General features: G+C 41.5%; 1 protein-coding gene across 2 annotated transcripts in view; it reads right to left on the bottom strand.

The window, feature by feature from the left end:
* The window catches only part of slc8a1b (solute carrier family 8 member 1b), a 110,859-nt gene that overhangs the window by 27,297 nt on the left and 60,540 nt on the right, over positions 1-23,022 (bottom strand). Inside the window, exon 5 of one of the 2 annotated variants that reach the window (XM_079559819.1) lies at positions 5,013-5,122. In XM_079559819.1, coding sequence (XP_079415945.1) covers positions 5,013-5,122 — 110 coding nt within the window. Of the gene's footprint in view, positions 1-5,012; positions 5,123-5,457; positions 5,565-23,022 lie in introns of both variants that reach the window. The other variant, XM_079559820.1, reaches the window with a different exon arrangement.

Genomic DNA, 23,022 nt, shown 5'->3' with positions numbered 1-23,022 from the left:
TCCCTCAGAGCACCAGCCTTTCTCTGTCTCACCCCAGTGACTGACAGGGCTCTGGGGAAGGCACTAGAGTCTCCATCGCCATCTCTGCCCTATGGCTCTATGGCTCTCGTGACATGTCTAAGTCATGGGATATCAGATTGTCACAGAAGGTCTACAGTGAACAAAAATCATATTTAGTGGTAATAGCGGCAAGGTCGTATGGTTTAAAGGCAAACATGATTTTTATTTTTTTTATTTATGTGCACCATCGAGGTGCATCATCGAGGCGGACCACTTCAGAAACGCCTCATACATCCTACATTTTTACTAAAATAAAAAACATAATTTACACCAAAAGCTGTCCCAGTCTGAGCCCTGTAGAGATAGAGTTCATGGTTCCTACTTTAAATTTCTATATTTGTATAGAATGCAGATCAAGAATGTGGATAAGGGACAGCTAGTGCTAGATGATTATAGTTAAAGGGACAGCTAACGTTAGATGATGATTATAGTAAACATGAAATCAAAAAGCTAGATATTTTGGACATGCAGAGAGGAGGAATCCATATGGGAGAAAAGGTTGAAGTTGGAGCCATGACCCAAAGGCCACAATCGACACAGAGGGAAAGCGGGCCTGAGTTTCTGCAGGTAAACGCATTCAGCAGAGAAAGCTGATGACACGTTGACCTGCAGCAGCGATGCAGGAAAACACGCACATGAATTATGCAAAATGACAACAGAAAAGTGCAGCCTGATGCCTTCAACGACCTTATCATCAGGCCTTTCTCTTCCAATTGAGTCACATCTTGACATGCGCAATTATAATAAATCATATTGGACAAATGTCTGATCCTTCTTCTGTTAACCGTTTGCTCAGTGTATTCATCATGACAGCCGGTTGGTTGCCTTCAATGTAGATGCGTCTGCACATTAAAATTCCCAAACGCCTCTTAAGTGCTAAAGGCGCGTGTACAAGTTTGATACTTTCCCCTGCTCCCTTTTGAAGTTTTGCAGATTCTGTCAGTGAGCTGATGAGTTGCTACACATAGTTCAAAGTAAAGGCAATGAAATAAAAAATACAGTAGAGGAAGAGGCATTCAACACATGCGCTCCTGTAACACATTATGTTATTCTGTTTTGTGCCCAAACTAATCACCTATTTATATTGACTTGGAGACACTGTTTAGTATTAAGTATCTTCCATCTTTGCTCAGTATTGCTAACAGCTTTCTGTTTGGTGCTACTCATTAATCCCACTATAGAATATCGCTTAACATCTCAACTCAAGACGTTTGCTTTCCCTCTAAAATATGGCAGCAGATGGTTCAACAGCCCTACAGATAGTCTAGACTTTAGTCAACCATTTATGCGTTCAGTTCTGTGTATGTACATCACTTACACACATTACCCACATACTTTGGACTGGGGCTGTGCTGCTCACTGTAGCAGAGAGAATTGTGGCCGCCTGCCTTCATAAAGTTCATTCATTATGGGCACGGAGATAAGGCCCAGAGCGTGTGTTTGTAAGTTTCTGTGTCCCGGAGGCGTGTTTGATCTCCTGACTGTGATAATGCCACATCCAGCCCTCCGTCTTTGATCCCCTCATCGCTAAAAACACTGGCGCGGCCGGGTAAACACACAGGGCTATTAACACCGCGGCGTGGAGAGAAAACACATACACAGTGCTGCTAACAATGCTGCCAAAGGATTATTACCCTTTTAGCTTCATACTGTGGGGCATGAAGCATCTTGCCAAAAAGCTAATCTAACTTCATGTGATATGTATGTGCCATGTGCTCAACTGATATGACAAATAACACATTTTCTTAATCATGGAAAGTTGACTTATTTTTTAGCTTTTAAACATGTTATTACAATGTTCCCTTGTCATGGACAGGATTACTCAGTGTTCCCTTGAGTAATCCTGTTTACGTTGGACATTTCCAGTTACACAGTAACTACAGCGTTCCGATCTGTAGTTACTGTATTACATTTCGTAGTAGAAGAGACACAAAACTGCACTTCATTTTCTTAACGTTCTGCATGAATGTGTATTCATCATGGTGCCATGGAGTTGCAAACCACGCTGTAGCAGAAAGTGAGAGTTGTTTTCATTGTGCCTTTACCACTACTCTCCACTGAAGGAGTGCTAGGCAAAATCCTAGCAGACTAGCTCTGGCCCCTGTGTCTCAGGTCTTATTAAGTGTTCGTGTTGTTGTCTCTTTAAGATCTTCTCTTCTGCCTCTTGTGCTGTGATTTGCATTTGTTTTAGACATAAAATAATCAAAGTAGAGGCTATTGGTTTGGCTCTCAAAATCATCATCTGGACTGGGCTTTTTTGAGTTTAGAACATTTTGCCTCTTGTCCAAGAAGCTTCAATCTCTGGTAAACAAGTGAGTTTTAAAGGGATATTTCTGGATTTTTGACACAGGGCCTCATATAGTTACAGAGTGTAGTTGATTTCTGGAGATATATATATTTTTCTAATTCATGCAGTCCTTATATTTGAAGAGTTGATGCTAGGCTAGTGCTAGGCTTGTGAATGTCTATGGTAACTAGTAGCCTGCATTAAAAACAGTCTGACCCAAGCACAGATATAATGTCTGTGTTGAAATATAACAATTTTGCATATAAAAGAACTTTTATTTGAGAAGCATCAGCTTCCTGGTTGCAAACTACGCAGCGGCGGAGTGATCTGCTAGGTTACCGAGGTAGTTCGTTTACCTGCAGCCGGCTTTACTACAAGTGGAATTCACAAAGGAGCTTTCTACAAATCAGATATGGCAACGTTTGGAGGACTACCCCATGATTTTGAAGAGGTTTTTAATGCAGGCTACTAGATACCACAGACATGCGCTAGCCTAGCAGTAGCCGAGCACCACTAAACTCTTCAAATAAAAGGACTTAAAAAATATTTACCTCCAGTAATCAACAACACTCTGGAAAACTAGGAAATGAGGCCCTATGTCAAAAATCCTGAAATATCCCTTTAAAACACCGCCTTGTCATTGTTTACATCCATCCTCAGTCCAGCTCAGGACAATGTTTAGGTCAAGATGTAAGGGAAGTTTAAAACCAGCTTCATTACACAGTCTGAAGAAAAGACCGTGAAAAAGCTTCTTAGACTGCGAGGCAAAATGTCAGTTAAAATAACACAATCCTCTGCTATACGCTGGAAAACTCCTGCTGAATGACAGCCTACACAAATATTTACAACAATAATTGCGTGTTTTAATCATCCCTGTTCAAAATGAGCAGATATTATACTGTTTGAGTTTGAGTACCATCATGAAAATTTGTCACACTCAATGAAAATTATTATGTGGAGTCAGTTAACTAAGGCAATTGGGTTTCTCAGTTAAGTGGAGTCAAATTACTTAATTAGATGTTGGATGAGAAAAATGCTCATAAATAATGATAATTTCCAAGCGCTGCCAATACCTATGACTGTGTTTGGGACTGACAAGAAAGCAATGAAAACAGGACGAACATCTTATTTCATAACTTCAGACTGCAATAAATGTGTCACAAATAAGACATGGGAGGAGGTGAAACGGCAATGAGCAGTGGAAACAGAGGCACAGATGCGGCTCATGAAAAACATCTGTGTCACTGACATGTCACGTGGGTCACTGATGAATGATTTACGTTTGAAATGGTTGGCTATACCTGTTACTATCATATATGAATATATCAAAGCCTATATATATATGTGTGTGTGTGTGTGTGTGTGTAAAAAACAGTGACATTTCCTGCAGTAAAAAGAAACCAGAAATTATAGAAGCGTATGAAGCCAAAAGCATGAAGGAGACATAAGAAGGGGACAGGTGTGATTCCCGCTGAGATTTGGGGACAAACCTCTGGAGAAGCAGAAGGGAAAGGAAATTAACCACAGCAGCACAGAGAATCAAGCCGTTGACTTAGCTCCAGAGTTCAGTAACATCCCAAATCAGCAAATGCAAGTCTATGTAAATATAGTGTTTCTACCGTGCAAATATTTCAACAATGGAGGCATTATCTTAGTGGCCATATGGACATTGAAACTAGCTTTACAGTAACCTGCAGCTCTGTTACCTTTTGTCCTGGGCAAAATTAAAGATGCACTTTGAAAGCCCTTTCCTTTGTTATGGCTTAATGGCAGCATCTTAAAGACACACTGCGTGACATTTCACCCAGTAAATGGATCAATACAAACATGTTTCATTAAAACATTATATTTGCCTGGATTCACCTGAACTTTAAATTGTCATATTAATTGCTCTGTTTTATTGCCTTAATGTTTGGTGCAGCCCTGTGAGGCGTCTTCTATTGTGATATTGGGCTATACAAAACCATTAAACTTAAACTTAAACTTAAAAGTGTTGTAGGTAGGTCTGAGTGACTCGTTTCTCCTCAGACAGTATTGAGTAGGGTTGATGTTGTGAATTATTGGCATACACCTGCAATGTTCAGCACAGAGGCTTTAAAGAACTAAGTAACTAGTTTACCTTAAAAAAATCCTTGTTGTAGTCCCTCTGGGGGTAATACAAGTGTTAATGGGATGTCTTTGATCTCCCCCAGTGTCTCTGGCCAGAAAACCACACTTGCAGCATTCCTGTACCGGGTCGGAGGCCCCAATACACACTAATGGAATCACGAAGAATAAGCTAACAGGCTAACGGGCAAAGGTAACTACGAGCTAGCGCCACTTAAACAGTGTTTACAGCCAAGTTTGAGTGAAAAAAAATGACAACTCTATTGTGCAATTGGGTGCACAATATCCCTCTCTCTCTCTTTGTCTTTTCTGTCAGCGTAGTATTTATATCGTATTTATATTGTATCTCACGCACAATTAATTGAGTAAAAAAACGTAACATGCTTTGACACCTGCAGTGGCGCTTATGGCCTCTGGAGGCATGAGTTGCTTAGTTCTGTTTTAATGCAATGTGCTGTACGTGTTTCGACGGCTGTACGTGTATAAATGCCCCATCTATTGCTTGCTGATTTGGGATTAGCCCACACACTGCACGCTGCTGTCTGATTGGCTGTCACACCTGTCCATTCCTTCTTGCCGCGTCTCCATTGGGGCGTGCCGAGCAGGACGTAGAACGATGACAGCTTATTGTACTCCTCCCGGTCTAAGATCCTAATGACTATGGTCTTCCTGTTGGGAGACACACACACGCATGGACACACAAACAGAGGGGGGGGGCATGGTCAACAACATGCAAACTCAACAAACTGTATGAAATGTAACAATGAGACACACATTCTCCCATGCACTCCGGCGGTGACGTGGATGTGGTGCGATGAGGTGAACCAGTTGCATGTCCCACAAGATAGGATAAAAAAAAAAAACTAGAGCAGATAGTTCTTTTGAAAGGAATTGGAGAAGAGAATGAATATCCTATCTTGTGTTTCTTTGACCATGCAACCTTTACAGCGATGGCTTGAAGTTCACAGGGTCAAAAGCTCATAGAGTTGACCCCAACCGCTGACCTTTGCTGTCGTTACTCTCCACCAATCTCGGCTCTCCGATCTCTATGTAGAAGGCTTTGTTCTTCTCGTACTCCTCGTCGTCGATTACTTTCACCTTGATGGTTTTACTGAAGAGGAAAGGGAGAAACGGAAAAAGAGACAAGGAAGCAAAGTGAGGAAAGGGTAGACTGAAAAATGAAAAAAAAAATAGCAAGAAAGAACCTTTTGCACTGTGGACAGGTTTTTTTTTTTTTTCCACCACAACACTTCAAAGATTGACTATTTTCTACCCGATTTGACCGTAAAATCACAGATAAGGCGCTATCACAGCAGACAGTTAAGATGAAACTGATAAAATCAACACAGTCTCTGCTCCGGTTGTCGGCTCTCTTGGCCCGAAATCAAACTTTGCGTTCAAATAATCTTGTCATGGAGATCATTTCATTTAGTGGCCCACTGCAGGTTAAGTGCAGAAGATTCCGGTGAGGGTCCGGTATCTGAACTATTAGTCACTTTGGCAGCCGGGGTCTCATGAATCAAGATGACAAATTAGCCTGGTGTGACCAGACACATGTAATTGAGCTGGGGCTGCAGAGAGACTGCCAGGAGGTGTTGCAAACCCCTTATACTAATTTTACACCGTTAACGGGCCTAAAATGTACAAAGATCAACTTTTTAAAGCCTTTTACAATGTCCTGTTCTGCCTGTGTCACATCCAGTAACCTCCTCCATGCTTCAAGTACAGACATTGCCAACCTGTTCATGTTCATCCTGATGATGTTTAGCTGATTTGGTGCCCTATGTAATGGGCTTTGGCAGTACAATACAGGCACAATTGACACTAACCAACAACTTGCCACCCAAAGAAAACACCCTGGGTGACTTTGGCATGCCTCTACTAGCATAGAAATAAAAGAGCTATTCAACCACGCATTAGCATTCTCTCTATCCATAGCTGAAACACAACACATTAGACATCATGTAGTCCGGATTCAAGGCAAGCGAACTGAAATACAACAGTCAACCAATGTTATAACTCAAGTACACGTCGGTTCAAAGTCTATATAGCCATGCATCATGTGGAAAAGCAATTATTCAACATCTAAAGTGCCTCCTGTTTGCACAAAGGTCATTCAAAAAGATGGCCGCTTCAGCACAATGCAAAGGGAGCCAGTGTGTGACTGTATTTGTTGTGGCAGTTGGCCCCCGTCAAGCATGGAGGGAAAGCTAATATCTGGGGTCACAGCACTGCGGAGCGGCCCACTGCTACTTTTCATGCCTTTGGGGCGGTATATGTGTTTTTTTTTTTATATGTATGCACCAAAATCATATCCAGACCAATACGCAGTTCCAAAGATGCCACAGAGGACGGTCCTAATCTGCTCTGTAGGGTGGAAAGAGGGGACGCACATACAGAGAGGATTAAAAGAAACGTTTTATCTCGTGTCACAGGCCCGTAACCTGTTTTACATTGAAGTACAGTGGGAGGGGGGGAAAAAGCATTAGAATCTAAATCTACTTATACAACCGCTGTTCAAAATGCAACATCACGCACAATCACGTTTGCATCACGGTCAGACTTCGATGCACACAGGTCATAGGGATCATAGGCTATAAATCTAACATTATGGGAGAAATCCGCGGTCAGCTGGCGTCACTGTTCACAGAGTTGAACCATAGAAGAATCAAAAAGTAAGCACAGGTTGTGGACTAGCGATAAATGAATTCATCAAACTTTATAGACACAATAAGAGGGAAGTCGTCAGTATCTCTATCCCTGGCGATTTGTTGCAGTGCGACAAAAGAAAAATACAGCTCTATTCAACAAATAGTTCATGCTATTATTACAAATTTCGTTTCTGCTTCAGGGGGAATATTTTAGGATGATCTTTTTTTGTGAGCTGAGTCGAGTGGGGACAGCAATTATAAATGTCCCAAAACAGCATCGATCCTACCAATATGCATGCAGTGTGTGGGACCATGTTTCAAATTACCTCAAATGCCACCGCTATTACTTCTATTACTATTACTACTGCGACTACAACGACTACTACGTTACTACCAGAGCTTTGAACTTGCAAGTCAGAAGGAAAAATAGGTAAAACATTTGATAGCATTCGCTAAAGACTTGAACTTGTAGCGACTGCATTATACAATTGCTCTAATTCTATTGATGCCAAATTTCTCTAATTGTAATTCGGAATGTCTTCAAAATAATCACAGTGCCTTGGTTTCCCCGGATTCATATTACTCACAATCAAATTGAAATCTATTGCCGTCACATAATCACATAATTATACGAAGGATTGAAAGAACTTAATCAATGAATTGTGCTGAAAGTGAAGAGGATAATCTGTTCAAATAAAGGCTGTACATCTGACCTCTGTTATTAGGGATTAGCTCCTTTGACAGAGACAGTTAGCAGCAGATGGAGTGAAGTTTAAACCTTTGGGCCTGACAGACCTTTCAAGCAACAGCTGGGTGCACAACTATCTGTAGGCAGCAGGGGGAGCTATGATAGAAACCTGTATTCTTTCTGGAGCTTCCTAATTCAAAATAATAGTCATTTTAGGAAGGACAGGAATGAGAGTCATCTTTCCAATCGCACTCTCTCTCACAACGCTAATGAATAATTCTGACATATTTTTTTCTGTCTGCACAAGTTTGGGAACGGTGACTCCTCTGTTGTAGCTGGCAAAGATCAGACCGGACCAAGTTACGGGAAACACACTGACACGTCGAAAGCACAGCAGCCAACAATGACACCACGGCTGAGAAACAGGCATAGTTATCTGCACTAAACCAGATTCATGCACGTACTCTCCCCTCCACACACGCACACATGCACGCACACATGCACGCACACATGCACGCACACATGCACGCACACATGCACGCACACATGCACGCACACACCGACACGGAGCGGCTAGCGGTGTGACAAACACGGGTGTAAAACATCATGACCCGTCGCCATGGTAATATAATGTTTAGATGACTGGTCCTGGTGGAGATGACTGTTCCCGCTGATTTATAGCGCAAGATTAAGAACCATTTGTTTCATCTTCTCTGAACATTCTAAACATTTTTGGTAAGGCTTTGACACTTCAGTAATCCCCAAAATGTTTGCGTGGCCGTCTACTAGGCTATAGATCTTGGGATTGTGTCGTCAAAACCGCTAAGTATTCTGGGAAAAGGTGCTTTATGCACAATGAAACTGACCTGACAGCTACATAGAATTGTTCCGCAGATCTTTCTCCACTTTTTACACGTCTATATTGTTTTCATCTAGTATAATTTTTTTCAATGGGCGATGAAAAAAAGCCAAGCAGTGATCGATCAAACAGAAAAGTTATAATTTCTTTCTCTCTCCCCTGTGGCTGGAATGGGTCGGCCCTTCTATCGAATAAATTGGGTCGCTTTGTAATACGGAGCCAAGAGTGGCATCCTAGCAGTGAGAGAGTGCAGTCATGTATGGAGAAGAAAGAAAATCAAAAGCCCATCTATTTTCTCAAGGGATCGGGATTCATGTACATCACGTTTCCATAGCAATGTCCTTTTCATGCTTTAGCCTAAAAGCATCAAAAGCAAGGAGTTTAAGCAGCTCTGATATAGCAGCCGCACATCCCCTCCGCTGTGTCTTATCTCTGCTGATATAGCCTCGCAGTTTCATCCATTATTTCCTCTCTTTTCTTCCATAAACAAGCTTTCTGCCACACAGCGCCCGGTCAGAGCTTGTAAAACACCTAATGCAGCTTTGAATTTGAAAGGGGAAGGCGGAGAAGCGACTGACCTTCAGTGCCAAAAATGTGAGTTTGGAGTCCGTTATTTCAGTGGAGTAATAGACCCAGCTCTCGACCTCCATTCTTTTTGACCAACCTATAAAACTAACTTCTTTCTGTTGTTTATCTACTCCTCGAAGGGCGATTCCAAAAGCTTTTCTTGACACTTGCGTTTTTACCCTACAACTTCCACCAAAATGCAAAAAGGAAAGAGGCTACTAAAACACACCATATGTCAAAGTGATTTTTAGAAAGTACGGATTTCAGCAGTTGTGCATTTGTTAACATACAGCTACAATTACTGTATTTTCCAATTCAAGAAATGTCAACTTGAATCACCACTACTTATGATGTTTTGCAGGCTTCAAAATACTTTCGTAGAGCCATGACAACAACGGTTAACACTCAGAAAAGTTAATTGTAATATAAAGAGACTTCTCGAGCATCTCTTTCATATGTACGTCTCATCCTTTTCAAGTCTGGACGGTATTGTTTTCGTGGCACAGATTGATGGTGGGTGGACTGCGTCCTCAGACTAAACAAAAGGCAGAGTTTGTATATGTACATGGAATATATACGTATTGAGATGGATTGTGGGAGGTGGCCATGAGAAAAGTGTAAATGTGTTTGCGCACGTCGCGTCTAATATTAAGACGTGTTAATGCGGATTTAACCAAAGCAGCAATGTCGAGTGTGGAGCGCTGAAGTCCACTGTGACTATGGCTATTAGCAATTGTTAATGAATGCGTGTGACTGCTAGTACTTGGGCTGCTGTGTGTGTATGTGTATGTGTATGTGTGAAGTTTACATGCAGCGGTTTAACAAGCTGATAATGATGTTGTCCGCAGTGGGAAACCGCAACAATGGGCAGCAGGGCTCAAGCCCCCCCTCTAATAAGCTCCAGACTCTGCTCTAATGCACATATAATCCTGACATTACGGAGGCTAATGAAAACACAAAAGGTTACACCCACGCACGCATGCACACACACACGTACGCACGGATTACCCAGATCCAAACCTTAATCCTAATACCAACTCTAATCTAAACCCAATTCTAACCCTAACCCTAAAACCACATCTTGACCCTCAAATAGTCCTTCAAATAAGTGAGGACCACCCAAAATGTCCCCACTTTTTCAAAAATGTCCTCACTCTGTTGATTAAAAACTCAAACTGGTCCTCACAATGCCGTAATTACAAGAACACACACACACAGAATAGCGTAATGCTATCTTAGTGTGGACACTCATAGACATAATGTATTACCCAGACCCCAAACCTAACCCTAATAGATACAGACGGCATCTCGTCATAGAAGGGTGCGTGGCTTCGCCTAAGGGGGAAAATAGAATCTTTAGAGAAACACAATTTTCCCTCTTTTTAGCCATTTTCTGGTGGAATATTTATCACACATAAATAAAGTCAAATGTAAATCGGGCCCATATGGATATTTTCTCACAGCAGTTTGTTCAGTAGAAGTGAAAAAACGGCAGTTGTAGCAAGCGCTAGCTAACCGTTAGCATTAGCCCGATGCTAACATGTAGCATGAAGATAGCATTCTCCGTTATTCATGTATTTATGGGCTGTTGAACCACTTTGCTCCTCCCCATGTCTTTGTTTCTTTATTTAGTAGAAACCATATTCATAATTCAGCATTTGTTACAGTAGTTTTTTAATAATTAGACAAAGTTTAGATTTTTTAAAAATTGTTTTCCCCCTTAACGGTTTTCAAAAATGACCATATATGGGCGATTCCAGAGATGCCGTCTGTATCTATCCTAACCCTAACCCTAATCTTAACCCAATTCTTACCCTAGCCCTAAAACCACATCTTGACCCTCAAACAGTTCTTGAAGTACTGTAAGTGAGGACCACCCAAAATGCTCACTTTAAAAATGTCCTCACTCTGTTGGTCCTCACAATGTCGTAATTGCAAGAACACACACACAGCTAGTCAATACACACGTGCGAGCGGCAGCAGTCAGACGCGCATTGACTTTATCAATCAAGAATCTAATGATTTGGGGAATGCAACATGGCAGCCGAATCAAGATCACTTTTATTCATTAGCTTCATCCGCCGTGGCATTTCTTGGAATAGTATGGCCTCGTCTTTTATACATGTAGATTAGGCATTGGTCCATAAAGAGTCACCAAAAAAAAAAAAAAAAAAGATGACCTTCGAGGGTGGGATTAGATTCTACACTGTCTTGTTTTGTTTTATGTGATCTATTTAGTGTTCCAGATTCGACGCTCAAACCACTTCGCTTTTCGGACAAAATGTGAAATACAAGGTAATGCTATTAAACAGATTCCCCAAGATGAAAGGCAATATGAAACACAGACCTCCTCTACAATTGTGCTATTTTCACAAAGCACTTGTTAGAGAAGCGGGGCTAAACATTGCACTATCGCCTGAAGTGCACACTCATTATCAGCCATTCGAGTTACCAATGTTATTGTTTCCGATGTCTGTGTTGCCAAGAACCCTTGAAATCTGTTGTCTCATCCATAGGGAACAATTCCTGGGTGCAATGCTGAAAAGGCCTATAAAACCAATGTTTATAGTAACAACAATTTTATTAGACAGTACTATGCAAATGTGTCAGCAGAGCCATAAACAGCAGCCGGCTCTGTTTATGCCTCTACTGTACGTGCGTTATACAAATGTTTTCATGCTCAACCTCCCCGAGTGTCATCACAAAGTCTTTTATCATTCTCCCTCCTACAAGTTCCCTAAAACACTTAAACTCAAATGTAAGCTTTCGTTTACTAAAGAGCAAAGATCCCTAAAGATTATGATTAGATACCATGTACCACAGCTTCTATGGGAGTTTCCAAGTGACCCTCCTCTTTCTAATTGTGCACGAGAGAAAATTGAGGCCTTTTTAGTCTATAATGAATTTCACTGCTGCGCGGACTAATGGTGTTTTAGTTATTCCACTTCTGCAGAGCCGAGTGCTGACCTCAGCTAGAAGCAGGCAAACTCGGAGTTACAAGAGTCTCAAATTGCAACTTATAATTGCAATTTGTACATCAAAAGACAGATGGGGAGAGAGAGGAGAGTGTGCCACATTTAGTGCATGGCTGTACGTGGATAGCAGAGATGGGAGGAGGAGGAGGAGGAGGAGGAGGAGGAGAGCTATGGCAGCCGGAGCAAAGACAGGATATGAATGCTAATCAGATGATGCTGCCAAAACAGCTGCAGCGCTACATCATTTCCGGGGCTTTTATGGGCTCCACTGCGGGACCGGGACGGTGTGACGTACAGTTAAGAGAGAACTTCTGCACAATTCTATGTGTTGATATTTTTACTTCGAGGAATAAAGAAAACGTTTTCAGTTCAAGGGACAACACTGTGTCACCGCTTTATATGGTGTCGAGAACCGGCATCATCCTTCGACGACAAGCCAAAGAGTAATTAGTTGGTAACACTTTATAAAAACGGTACATGAATTCATGCATGATTTTCATGAACTTATGCATGAAATAATGCATGACATCATGATACATTCATACATTAGTAAATCATGACTTCTCAGGAACAAACATGATTACATATTGGTTCATGGATGACTTAATCCCCGAAGTAAACGTCTACTAAACTTAAAATTAACTACTGTTATGTACAGTAGTTACAAAAGAATATCATGAAATGACAATAACATGATCGACCAATCATGATCATGCATGAACATCATAACTCATATGAGTTCGGAAATTTACTTGCAAACTATGTCCCCTCAACGAAAGTGGTGCATTAGCCTTAACATTTTAACCTGTTAAAACCACCTTAGTCCTGAAGAAGAAGCACTGATTTCTGGATTGTTTCCTCAATTGGTATTTTTGTGTTGAAAAAATAATTTAAAAACTTTTATTACAAATTATTACAAGTACAGCATAACCAAACAAGGTTAAAAGTTTAGGATAATGCACCACTTTAGTTGAGGGGACATAATAATAATGAACTCATGATGTATTAAGGATTTCACAAATGATAAGTTCATGATTGCTGTAAATTCTATCCTATAAAGTTATACTTTGTGTTCTTGTCCATAATTTGCAAGTAGATTTCCTTCATTTGAGTCATGACGCTCATGCATGATCCTCATGATCATGATTGGTTGATCGTTGGATTGTGATTTCATTGCCGTTTTATTGATTTCATGGTATTGTTATGTGATCCTCATGATCATGACGAATTATTAAGATTTTCATGCATTAATTCATGCATAAGTTCATTAAATGTTTTTTGTAGTATTCAGTAATATTCCTAACGTTCTTCAACAGGGGAAGCACAGCACCAGGATCAGCCGAGTGTCGAAGAAAGAATGTTTGTATTTTCACACTATGCAAAAGTGGGGGTGAAAAGTTCAACACGTACCATCTCATTCAATTCGAAAAGTGCACGTGCAAAAAAAAGTGCAGCCAACGCTTGACGGGGCCCTGCAGATGTCATCTAAAAGTTTCTGCTGACAATCCCGGAGTCAGAAGGAAACCGTTCCCATGGCGATTACAAGCTTTTAAGTGTCTGTTGTTGCCTCGCGGTTTGTGAAGACAGATTTCCACAGGGAGCCCCAAGCGCAACAACCACCACTGCTCCGTTTCCCGTCTTGAAAAATGCGTCAGACTAGAAAAAGACGTGAAGAAGACTTGGCTTTATAGCATTCGACTTGGATCTCGCTATAATGCAATCTATAAACAGCTCGAGGCCATTAAACGAGGTACGCATACAGATAGGATTTCTCCCAAAACATCAATAGCTTGTTGACAATACGAGCCAAAAAATCTAAAGTTGGAATTCTGTCTGCGCTTTTGTCAATCTATTCTTTCTGCTTCTGTTTTAACGCTCGCCAGAAGACACACAGACAAAGAGGAACAAAAGATGCCTTATATTTTACTTTAAGAAAAAAAATGGGATTCATGTTTTCTTCTTGTCTCAGTAGATTTCCTAAAAATTGAAATACAATCATAAAAAAATACCTTACCTATACAACAAAACCATGAATACGTCCCATTACTCAGCTTTACACAATGTTGTTCACTTCTGCACTGCACCATAGGGGAGTATTTCATCCAATCACTTGAGTCTCACAGTGTGTCTTAGGGCCGGGGCCAGTACAAAAGCATGTTTTCGCACTCCTGTTTTCTCCCATTCTGTGCGTTGATTACATGCTCAATCAGTTTCTTTGTGTTGCCGTGCTGTTGTGTGAGTGTGAGCGTGTGGCCGCTGTGGAAAGTGTGCTGGTGGATCCGCGGAGGCGCCGTTAGAAGCTGGTTATAGATTACTGTGATATGGATGAGGACAAGTGGCTCACCATCCTGGACTGTGCAATGCAGCCAGCCGGGACAGGAGAAAGTAATAATCAAAAAACAAGCCTTTTTCCCCCTCCTATGAGTACGAATGATCAAAAGCAGTAGCAGCTGGAATTCCTAAGAGTTTGATGAGACAAGGACAGCATTTCAAATTCTGCACCAGTCACGGCAGAAGTGCCAACTGCAGCCACAAGAGGTCAGTAAAGGAACAAATTAATAGATTAGATCAGCGGTTCCCTAACCTTTTGGCCTCAAATATGTGAGCATATATCATACTCCGAGTATGTTGTACCTTGACTATGCTGCTGATAATTTCTGATCAACTACATCCACCCCAATTTTTCTTTATTTTGTTTTGGTTAAAGGGGGGTATTACGCAAAATCGACTTTTTCAAGCTTTACATCATGTTATTATGTCATTCCCTCATTAAAAACATGCCTGAAGTGTTGCCTTGGCACATTCACATATTTTTGAGTAATCTGTAAAAACTCTGATGGCAGCCATTTTAGGGATAGGTTTGCCTGAGACCTCCTAGGAACGCCCCCACCTCCTGGAGACGCCTCCGAGCTTTTGTCACCAGCCGAGTAACCAACCACTGCTCCTCAGCAGAGCCCCCTCCCCACTGATGCCACAGACAGCGTGTGGAGGGGACGTGTCGGAAAGGATCAGAGGTTCTTAAAGAGACAGAGGCCTATTTCAAGGCATTCGCTACAGCCATTTTGATAAAGCAATTTTATACAAGGCAGTTATTCTAATTACTGCATTTACAGACCAACAGAAGGTTTGGTCATCATTGTAGTGTGCTATAGACTGGTGCCATGTGACTGAAAAAAGCATAATACCCCCTCTTTAATGTTTTGCCCACAATAAAGCTAAGTAACTGTCAAAGTAATGAACTAATTAATTTAAAACTATTCCAATAACATTTTGTTAAAAGAATACGCCACCGATATAATACCTTATATAACTTCGACGTCCACACAGTAAAGTCGAAGTGCTCCTAAGGTGTTATTACGCCTCATAATATAGTACCCCTTTTAATCCGCTCAGAAAATCGACATGTTTAATTTTGTATAACTATACTTAGATCATGTAAACGCTCACTTCTAACTTCACCCCCGTTTGGCCCCATACAGGAGAGGAGGAGAGGCGAAATGCTAACAACATCTTTGGTCTTCTTGCATGACTGAGCACACGCGTAAAGACCAGACAGGTACACATCAACTCGTCTAAGCTCAGGTAAGAACATAACAGTATGGAAAAACGGTGGCCTGTTCCTATACGTTTATTACGTACCCCCAGGGGTCCCTGTACTTCTGGTTGAGATTATACTATAGAAGTACAGAGGACCATAAACTGCGATGGAGCGGACTTGGATCCAGTTCATGTATTTGTCAAAAAATTCAAGTACATTTGGCGAAATGCAAGATAGTTTTGTTACGTAATCTTTACACAAATGCTTTTTGAAATACAGCGAAAAATAAGGTTTTGTGTTTGGACAAGGCAGCGTCCCGTTAAGAGTCCAACCTGCAGCAGAGGTCATCGCTGCTGTAAGAGCCTCTGAAAATACTCACAAAGGATGGTAGTGAAAGCGCATGGCAGGGCTTTTCACTGGGCACACAATAAACTCACTGTCTTACATAGGGCGCATTTTTCTCTCTAAAACGCATGGACAAAAATCTTTTTTCGAATGCTCTTTTCTTCCTCCCGCTGACGTTTGCCCCACACATTTGGCAACCGGGCTTTCTTAATCCTCCTTCTTTATTCTCATTGTCATTGTGCCTCGCTGCCTTCCCTTGGCGTGCATTCGGCATGAACAGTGGCGCGCTACTACAGTCCGTTTGGCCATGCCAGCTTCACCCTGCACCGCTCACACACATAAACCACTCTCATCCAGCCTTCAGTTTGGAACACCACTTGTTCCAAACGCAGTATTATGAACTTATGGAGTAGATGTGTAGTGATGCCACAACTGTGCTTTTTACTTCAAATCACTGATCTATTGCTCTGTTCTAGTGACTATTATTCATGGTTGGGGAAATAAATCACTTTAATGGGCGTCTCAAAGGCTGCATTTATATAAGAAATGTCATTTGTCTCTATTAGGATTTCTTTTGTACAGTGTATATGAAACTGTAACCTCTGCAAACATGTTTTGAAACGATTCCTATAATAGCTAATTCATATTTCAGTCATCTCTCCGATGTTAATTCTACTTAATCTCAATGCTTGTCATAACAAAGTGTTTGTGTAGCCCGTCTTTTATTGGCTTATGTGCAGCATCAAAGCTCTCCCTCTCCCAAATCTTCCACTTATGTGTGTTCACCGTTCACCAGTACAATAGTATTTTTTGTAACTAGTTATAAAAGAAAATCAAACTGTTGAAAGGGACAAAAGAAAAATATCATTCACTGTAGAGTAAAAAAGATCGAGCTGTTGCCACGGTTACAATGATTCAAAGCGCATTTCCACCGCCACTCTCCAGATCTCCAGGCTTGTGCTTAAAACGCCAGAACGCAGCCGTCGAATTTGCAGTGAAATGAAGCACTCAAGGCCGAAGCTAAATAAATGGCCGAGGAAACTTTTATTGGCCTGAACGCGTATCCATCTCCCACTCCACCAAGGACAGTGCCATTGTCTGTGGCTATATACGGTCATTACATTCACACAAGTGACCCTGTGACCCCTCTCCTTGTAAGGCGCTGTGTATAAAAGCGAAATGTATACAGGATGACGACCGCGGTTAGGACACAGTGGACAGTCAGGGAGATAAACAGCCTATTTTCTGAGATTTTTCCAACACAGTTTATTCAAGGCTACTGATGGAGACCGTTTCAGACGAGGTTGATGGGATAGGATGCTGAGGAAATAGCGTTCAAAATCGATCTGCACTCTTTTGAAAGTACGGTGTATATTTATGAATCTCAACAGCACTATTAAATAAATAAAGTTGAATAGCTTTTATGAGCGCAGCAACGTCTACTGCAAATCCTACCATTGTCAAAACCAAGCTGTAGCAGATGATGGTCTGTACATAAAAATACAGAATAAAGCTAAAGCTATAAAAATACAACCAACACACTAATTATACAACACACAGGTTAGTAATTTATACATTTAGGCAGCACCTTTTTTTTCTTGAACAAAGTAGAACTAAGTAACTCATGCCCCTAGAGGCCATAAGCGCCACTGCAGGTGTTGTAGCATGTGGCATTTTTGTACTGATTAGTAATCCGTGAGAGTAAATACGCTGACAGAAAAGACAACGGGAAAGAGGGTACAACAATGGAGATCTTTTTTTTTTGTTCAAATCTGGCTGTAAATACTGTTTAAGTTGCGCTTGCCCACAGTTAGCTTAGCCTGTTAGCTTCTTCTTCCTGATTCTATTAGTATGTATTGCGCCCCGGGATCGGAGCAGGAAAGTTGCACTTGTGGTTTTCTCTTCAGAGACACCAGGGGGAGATGAAAGACCCCCCAATCATCCCATCAACACTTGTATTACCCCCAGAGGACTACGAAAAGGATTTAGTGTTGCTAATAGATTCACAATTGTGTTTTAAAGTACCAAGACTTGTTTGTAGTGGGCTAAACTACAGGATTAGCATGTTTTTGCACATAATAATCCCAATAAAGAGAGATTACTTGCATTGTAATTGCCACTTTTGCAATGTGTTGAATATCACATTATAAACCCATAGTTTGTTATATTCTTTTGCTGTAAACCTTGCCATATATTCCTGCCTTTCTCATGCTCTATTGTTAGAGCGCTGCACAGATATTTGTGAGGTCAGATTGTAGCGTCTGACACATGAGTGCGAGAGAGAGGAGCTGGTCTGAGGCTGTCTGAGGTGTGATCTGACTCTTCCGCTATGGAGCCCAGCTGAGCGGCCCGTAGCACGAAGTCAAAAGTGTTGCAGACCACTGCAACACTTTTGGAGAGTTACGGCTGCGTAATGTGTCACGATTAATACAACAACTCTGGTTGCACAATAGGAGAACATGTTTTGATATTTGAATAATAACAATGTTATTGCAAAAAACATACTCACAATTTCAACACAGAATCAAATGAGTAATAAATCGAGGCACCTGGTTCAAAAGGTTAGCAATAAACTTCATACGCTTTCACATAACAATACAATGCTGGAGGAACAATATGCAATGAGACAGCATGGCAGACATTTGGCCACCACAACTGCAGAATACAGGGTATATAGGAATGGGCCTTAGCCTCAAAATCACCTTTAAATGCCCATTGAAATATGTATCTAACATGAGAGGGAGTTTTGACAGCTCCACATGTGAGCGGGAATTCATGACTGTAACGGCAGCAGTCAGAAGTAAATGATCTGTTGCATAAATGGCCCCTGAGGGAAACACCTGGCGGTCAAAAGCAGGGCAACCAATAAGCTCACAGTGTATTAAAAAAACAACAACACAGTGCCATTTGTTTCACTGCCAAACGACACACAATCTCATTACATTCTGGTAATGCGTATGTTGCATCTATGGCAACTGACTGCACATTGAAACAGACAAAGGTATTCATTACATACATGTTGATCCATAAATGCTGGAACAATAGGCAAGAATGAGGATTTGAGTAAGAGTGGCACTGCTATCAAGCTTTGTGTACAATTGTTAGCTTTATATTGTCTTGAGAAGTATTTAAAAGTTCTGGTTCTTCGGAGGGTTCACTGTGATCAGTCAAAACAATCATTTTAACAGACTCAGATGGTGTTAAAAGCCACAGTTCTTCCATACTGTGATATGTTCTTGCCTGAGCTTAGACGAGTTGATACGTACCTGTCTGCTCTTTGTGCGTGCCCGTGGAAGAACTTGGTAGCTTCTAACTTCACCCCCGTTTGGAGCTATAGGAATACATTGGGAGCTGCTAACAACATCTTTGGTCATTTTGCGGGACTGAGGGAACGCACAAAGACCAGACAGGTACATATCAACTTGTCTAAGCTCAGGTAAGAACATATCTCAGTATGGGAAAATGGTAGCCGGCTCCTTTAACCTCTTAACTCCCCCCAGAGCACAGTTTCCCCAGTTTGACATTACCCAAATCTAACATACGTCAAGATAGCGACAAAAACGGGATGAAAAAAAGCCACAAAAAGTCCGACAAAAAACAACAAAGAAACAACAATAACACAACAACACCGTGACAATAGAGTGACAAAAATGTGGCGAAAAGACGACTAAACCCAATGCCCGCTGGCTGCTCTGCTTTATGCCCACGACACTAGAGGCCGCCATTGCTCCGCCATTGTTGTAGTACCTCATATATCGCCGCTAGTCCCCCATTGAAAAGCATTGGACTTTAGACACGTTAAAAACAACTTTACAATTTTAAACACTTTCTATGGCTAGATATTCCTCCTGAGATAACGCTGGGTTAGAAACCAGGCTGGTTTTCGTAATAAGAATTTTAGAAATCTCATACTTAATGATGGTCGGACTGTTAGCATTGGAGCAGCGCGAGGGCCGAGTCTACAGTGAAGATCCCGCCCATTTGCCCTTTTAAGTAACAAGTTTCGTCAGAGCTGGGGAGGGGGAGTCTGTAAATCCGTGCCATGATTTCCCCTTCGAACGTGGTCATTATGGTAAACGGGGAGGAGTGAGCAGGAGACATCCATCAATATGTACAGTCTATGACTAAACCTCAGCAAAAGCAGACAAAAACACACACAAAAGCCTCAAGTTGAAAGTTCCGATCAATTTTGTAAGTCTTAGCTTTCAAAGGTCTTACACTGACCCTCCAGTCGAGAAGCTTTTAGATTTGGGTGAAGCTGGACTGGAGATAATGCTCTCGGTATGGGGGTATACTTTTCAGAAGCTCACCCACTGAAAACAGCTCTGCGACCCACCAGTTGAGAAACACTGGTCTAGAGGCAGATCTTCACAGAGTTAGGCCACAAATACATTTTATCATAGTGTAGCCCATTACTATTCAGGACATCCTCTAGTTGGAGTATCTCAAGGAGGCACAAGGAAGGTCATGGTTTGTCAAGTGTTTGTGTTGAATCTGCTATCAGTCAAGCCTTTAGTAATGTAACCCATTGGTGAAATCTGTTACCGGCATCTAATCACGTTTGAATTTCATGTTGTTGTCAGATCTTTAGATGCATCATACGGGGCTTTGCTTTTCTAGATGTTGTACCACATTTTAAGTCTGCAACCAGGTCTTGACTCTGTTATCTTGTCACTTCAGAGGGGGATGTCATGCTCTGTGAGGCTTGGCATTTTAGAAATCAAAGCATGTGTCACCATGTCAGAGGCCACAGCCGTGACACGGTGAGAATATAAACAAGCTTTTGTGTTTGGGGTGCAACAAACATCAAAACACGAGACAAAATTGAAGCTTACAGAGAAAACTGTCCCTTTTTTTTTTGTTTGCACTACTTCTGATAGACACTGACACACTGGCTATAACGGACCCGTATAGCATCCCACAGGAGTTGCAATTGTGAAGATGCTCTCTCAATTGACTGCATTTCATTTATAGTGTTCACTTAAAGTCGGGCATAGAAATAAAATGGGAAGCAGTTGCTGTAGTGAATATGATCATCCGCTCTTATGCAGTGAGTTTGGTGATCTGGCCTTTGGCTGAATAGACTGGGAGATGACTGGTGCAATCATTATCATCAACTCATCGGATATCGGAGCGGAAAGATCCGAGTGCGCCCTTTTCCACCTCTCCTATTTGCAGCATGTGACCTCTCATATTTACTCATCCTTAAAAACTTCATAGCTTTGGGAAAATAAAATGCCGTAATAGGCTGTATTGAATAGGCATCGTTCGTCAATGTGCATCTTATTTTTTTGAATATGTTATGGTATCTTGTCGAAAATGTTGTTATGGTAACGCTACACCATTATTTTGCCCAGAAAGATGATTTATACTGATTACATTTGCATATATTATGGGTTACTGAAAGCTCTTCAATCCAAACGGTTCTGTCTATCTTTCTACAGTTGATCCCGTTCTCTCCAAATCCTCCCTCGGAATAACGATCTTGTCAGATCCTGTCAGAAGAAAAATTATCAAAATAAATAGATAACACTGAAAAGTACCATGGAAATCCACCATTTTGATATGCAAGAAAACATAGGCTAAAATAAAATATTGAAAAATTATGCTAATATGGGCCATGCTTGCTGGTTCCCCATGGCAGATTTCTATGGCAACGTTAAATATAATAAATCAAACGTCCACCCCGAACTGCTTTAGCTAATTATCATGGATGGATGAGTGATTTGAATGTTGTTGAGGCGATTCAGATTGTAGTTGGCGCCTCTGTCTTGGTTACGTAGCTTTAATAGTCCTCTGGGGCATCAGCTTGGGTGCAAAGCTCAGAGGTCAGTGATGAAACATCGATTGGCTGCTGCCGTTTGACCCCGTCTCACCTGCTCATTAGTCAGTGCCCGGGGGTCGAACGCCCTCAAAGTGTGTGGGGAGGCCTGTTTATATATAGTCTATATCTTTCATGTGTTCGAGCATGTGAGCGCCGTGACATGCAGAGGTGTCGTGCTTTGATGCATGTTGTGCTCTGTAAGCTGGTTGTCCACTGAGTGTGTAGTATGTGTGGCCGCTCAAGCACGCCGGCAGGAAGTGCATAGTCAGCATGTGAACTTTGGCACCCACAATCGATTAAAAAAGGGAATTCCGGCTTATTTCTCTTGACTAAATGTCACGCCTGACATGTGGCTCATTCTGCTCGTTATTGGGCTAATGGATTATCTCGCATATTGACAAGAAAAAAAATCCATCCATCCATTGCCTTCACTATACGTCAGCTAAAACAGAATGACAGCATATTCCTTATAGTCTATTGAGGTTTGGTATTAGCATAGTGCAAAACAACTGCTGACTGGGTGACTATGGTAAGAATCTTGGTGAAAAAGTTGACTGGGCCTCAGAGAAGAACCTATTGCACACAGTGTATATATGCAAACCATTCGTTTTGTGAGTGGGTTTGTCCGTATATATTGCATATTAGAGCAGGGGCCTTTACTTCATGGTTCCTATGTTCCTCAAGGTCCTTCTGTCCTTTCTCTAAATGTGCAAGACATTTTGACACCCGGCGCAGATGTGTGAGCCTCGCCTGGCTCAAACATCATCATTACGTGACACTGACGGTGGTATGCTGTGACAAAGTACTCCTTTTCCAACTGATGTCACCGGACACCTGTCCATCACACCTGGTCAAGTGGGGGCAGCAGGGGAGTAATGGCAGTCTGTCTCTCACTCGAAGACATGACTTAAGTCAGCTCTGACACACTATGGGGGATCGTGCAAATACTGCTGGGGAAAAAAAAGAAGGGAGCTAATAGCACATTGCAGCTAAGTGTTATTATGAAGGAATAGGGATTTTAATAGGCTGGTGGACATATTTTTAAGCCGAATGCACCTGGATAATATAATATCTTTAAGGACATTTACAAGGTCAGGGTCAGCTGTACCGGTCTCATATGAG

The sequence above is a fragment of the Gobius niger genome (assembly GCF_951799975.1).
Source record: "Gobius niger genome assembly, chromosome: 7".
Taxonomy (NCBI): domain Eukaryota; kingdom Metazoa; phylum Chordata; class Actinopteri; order Gobiiformes; family Gobiidae; genus Gobius; species Gobius niger.
This window is presented reverse-complemented; position numbering and strand designations above follow the sequence as displayed.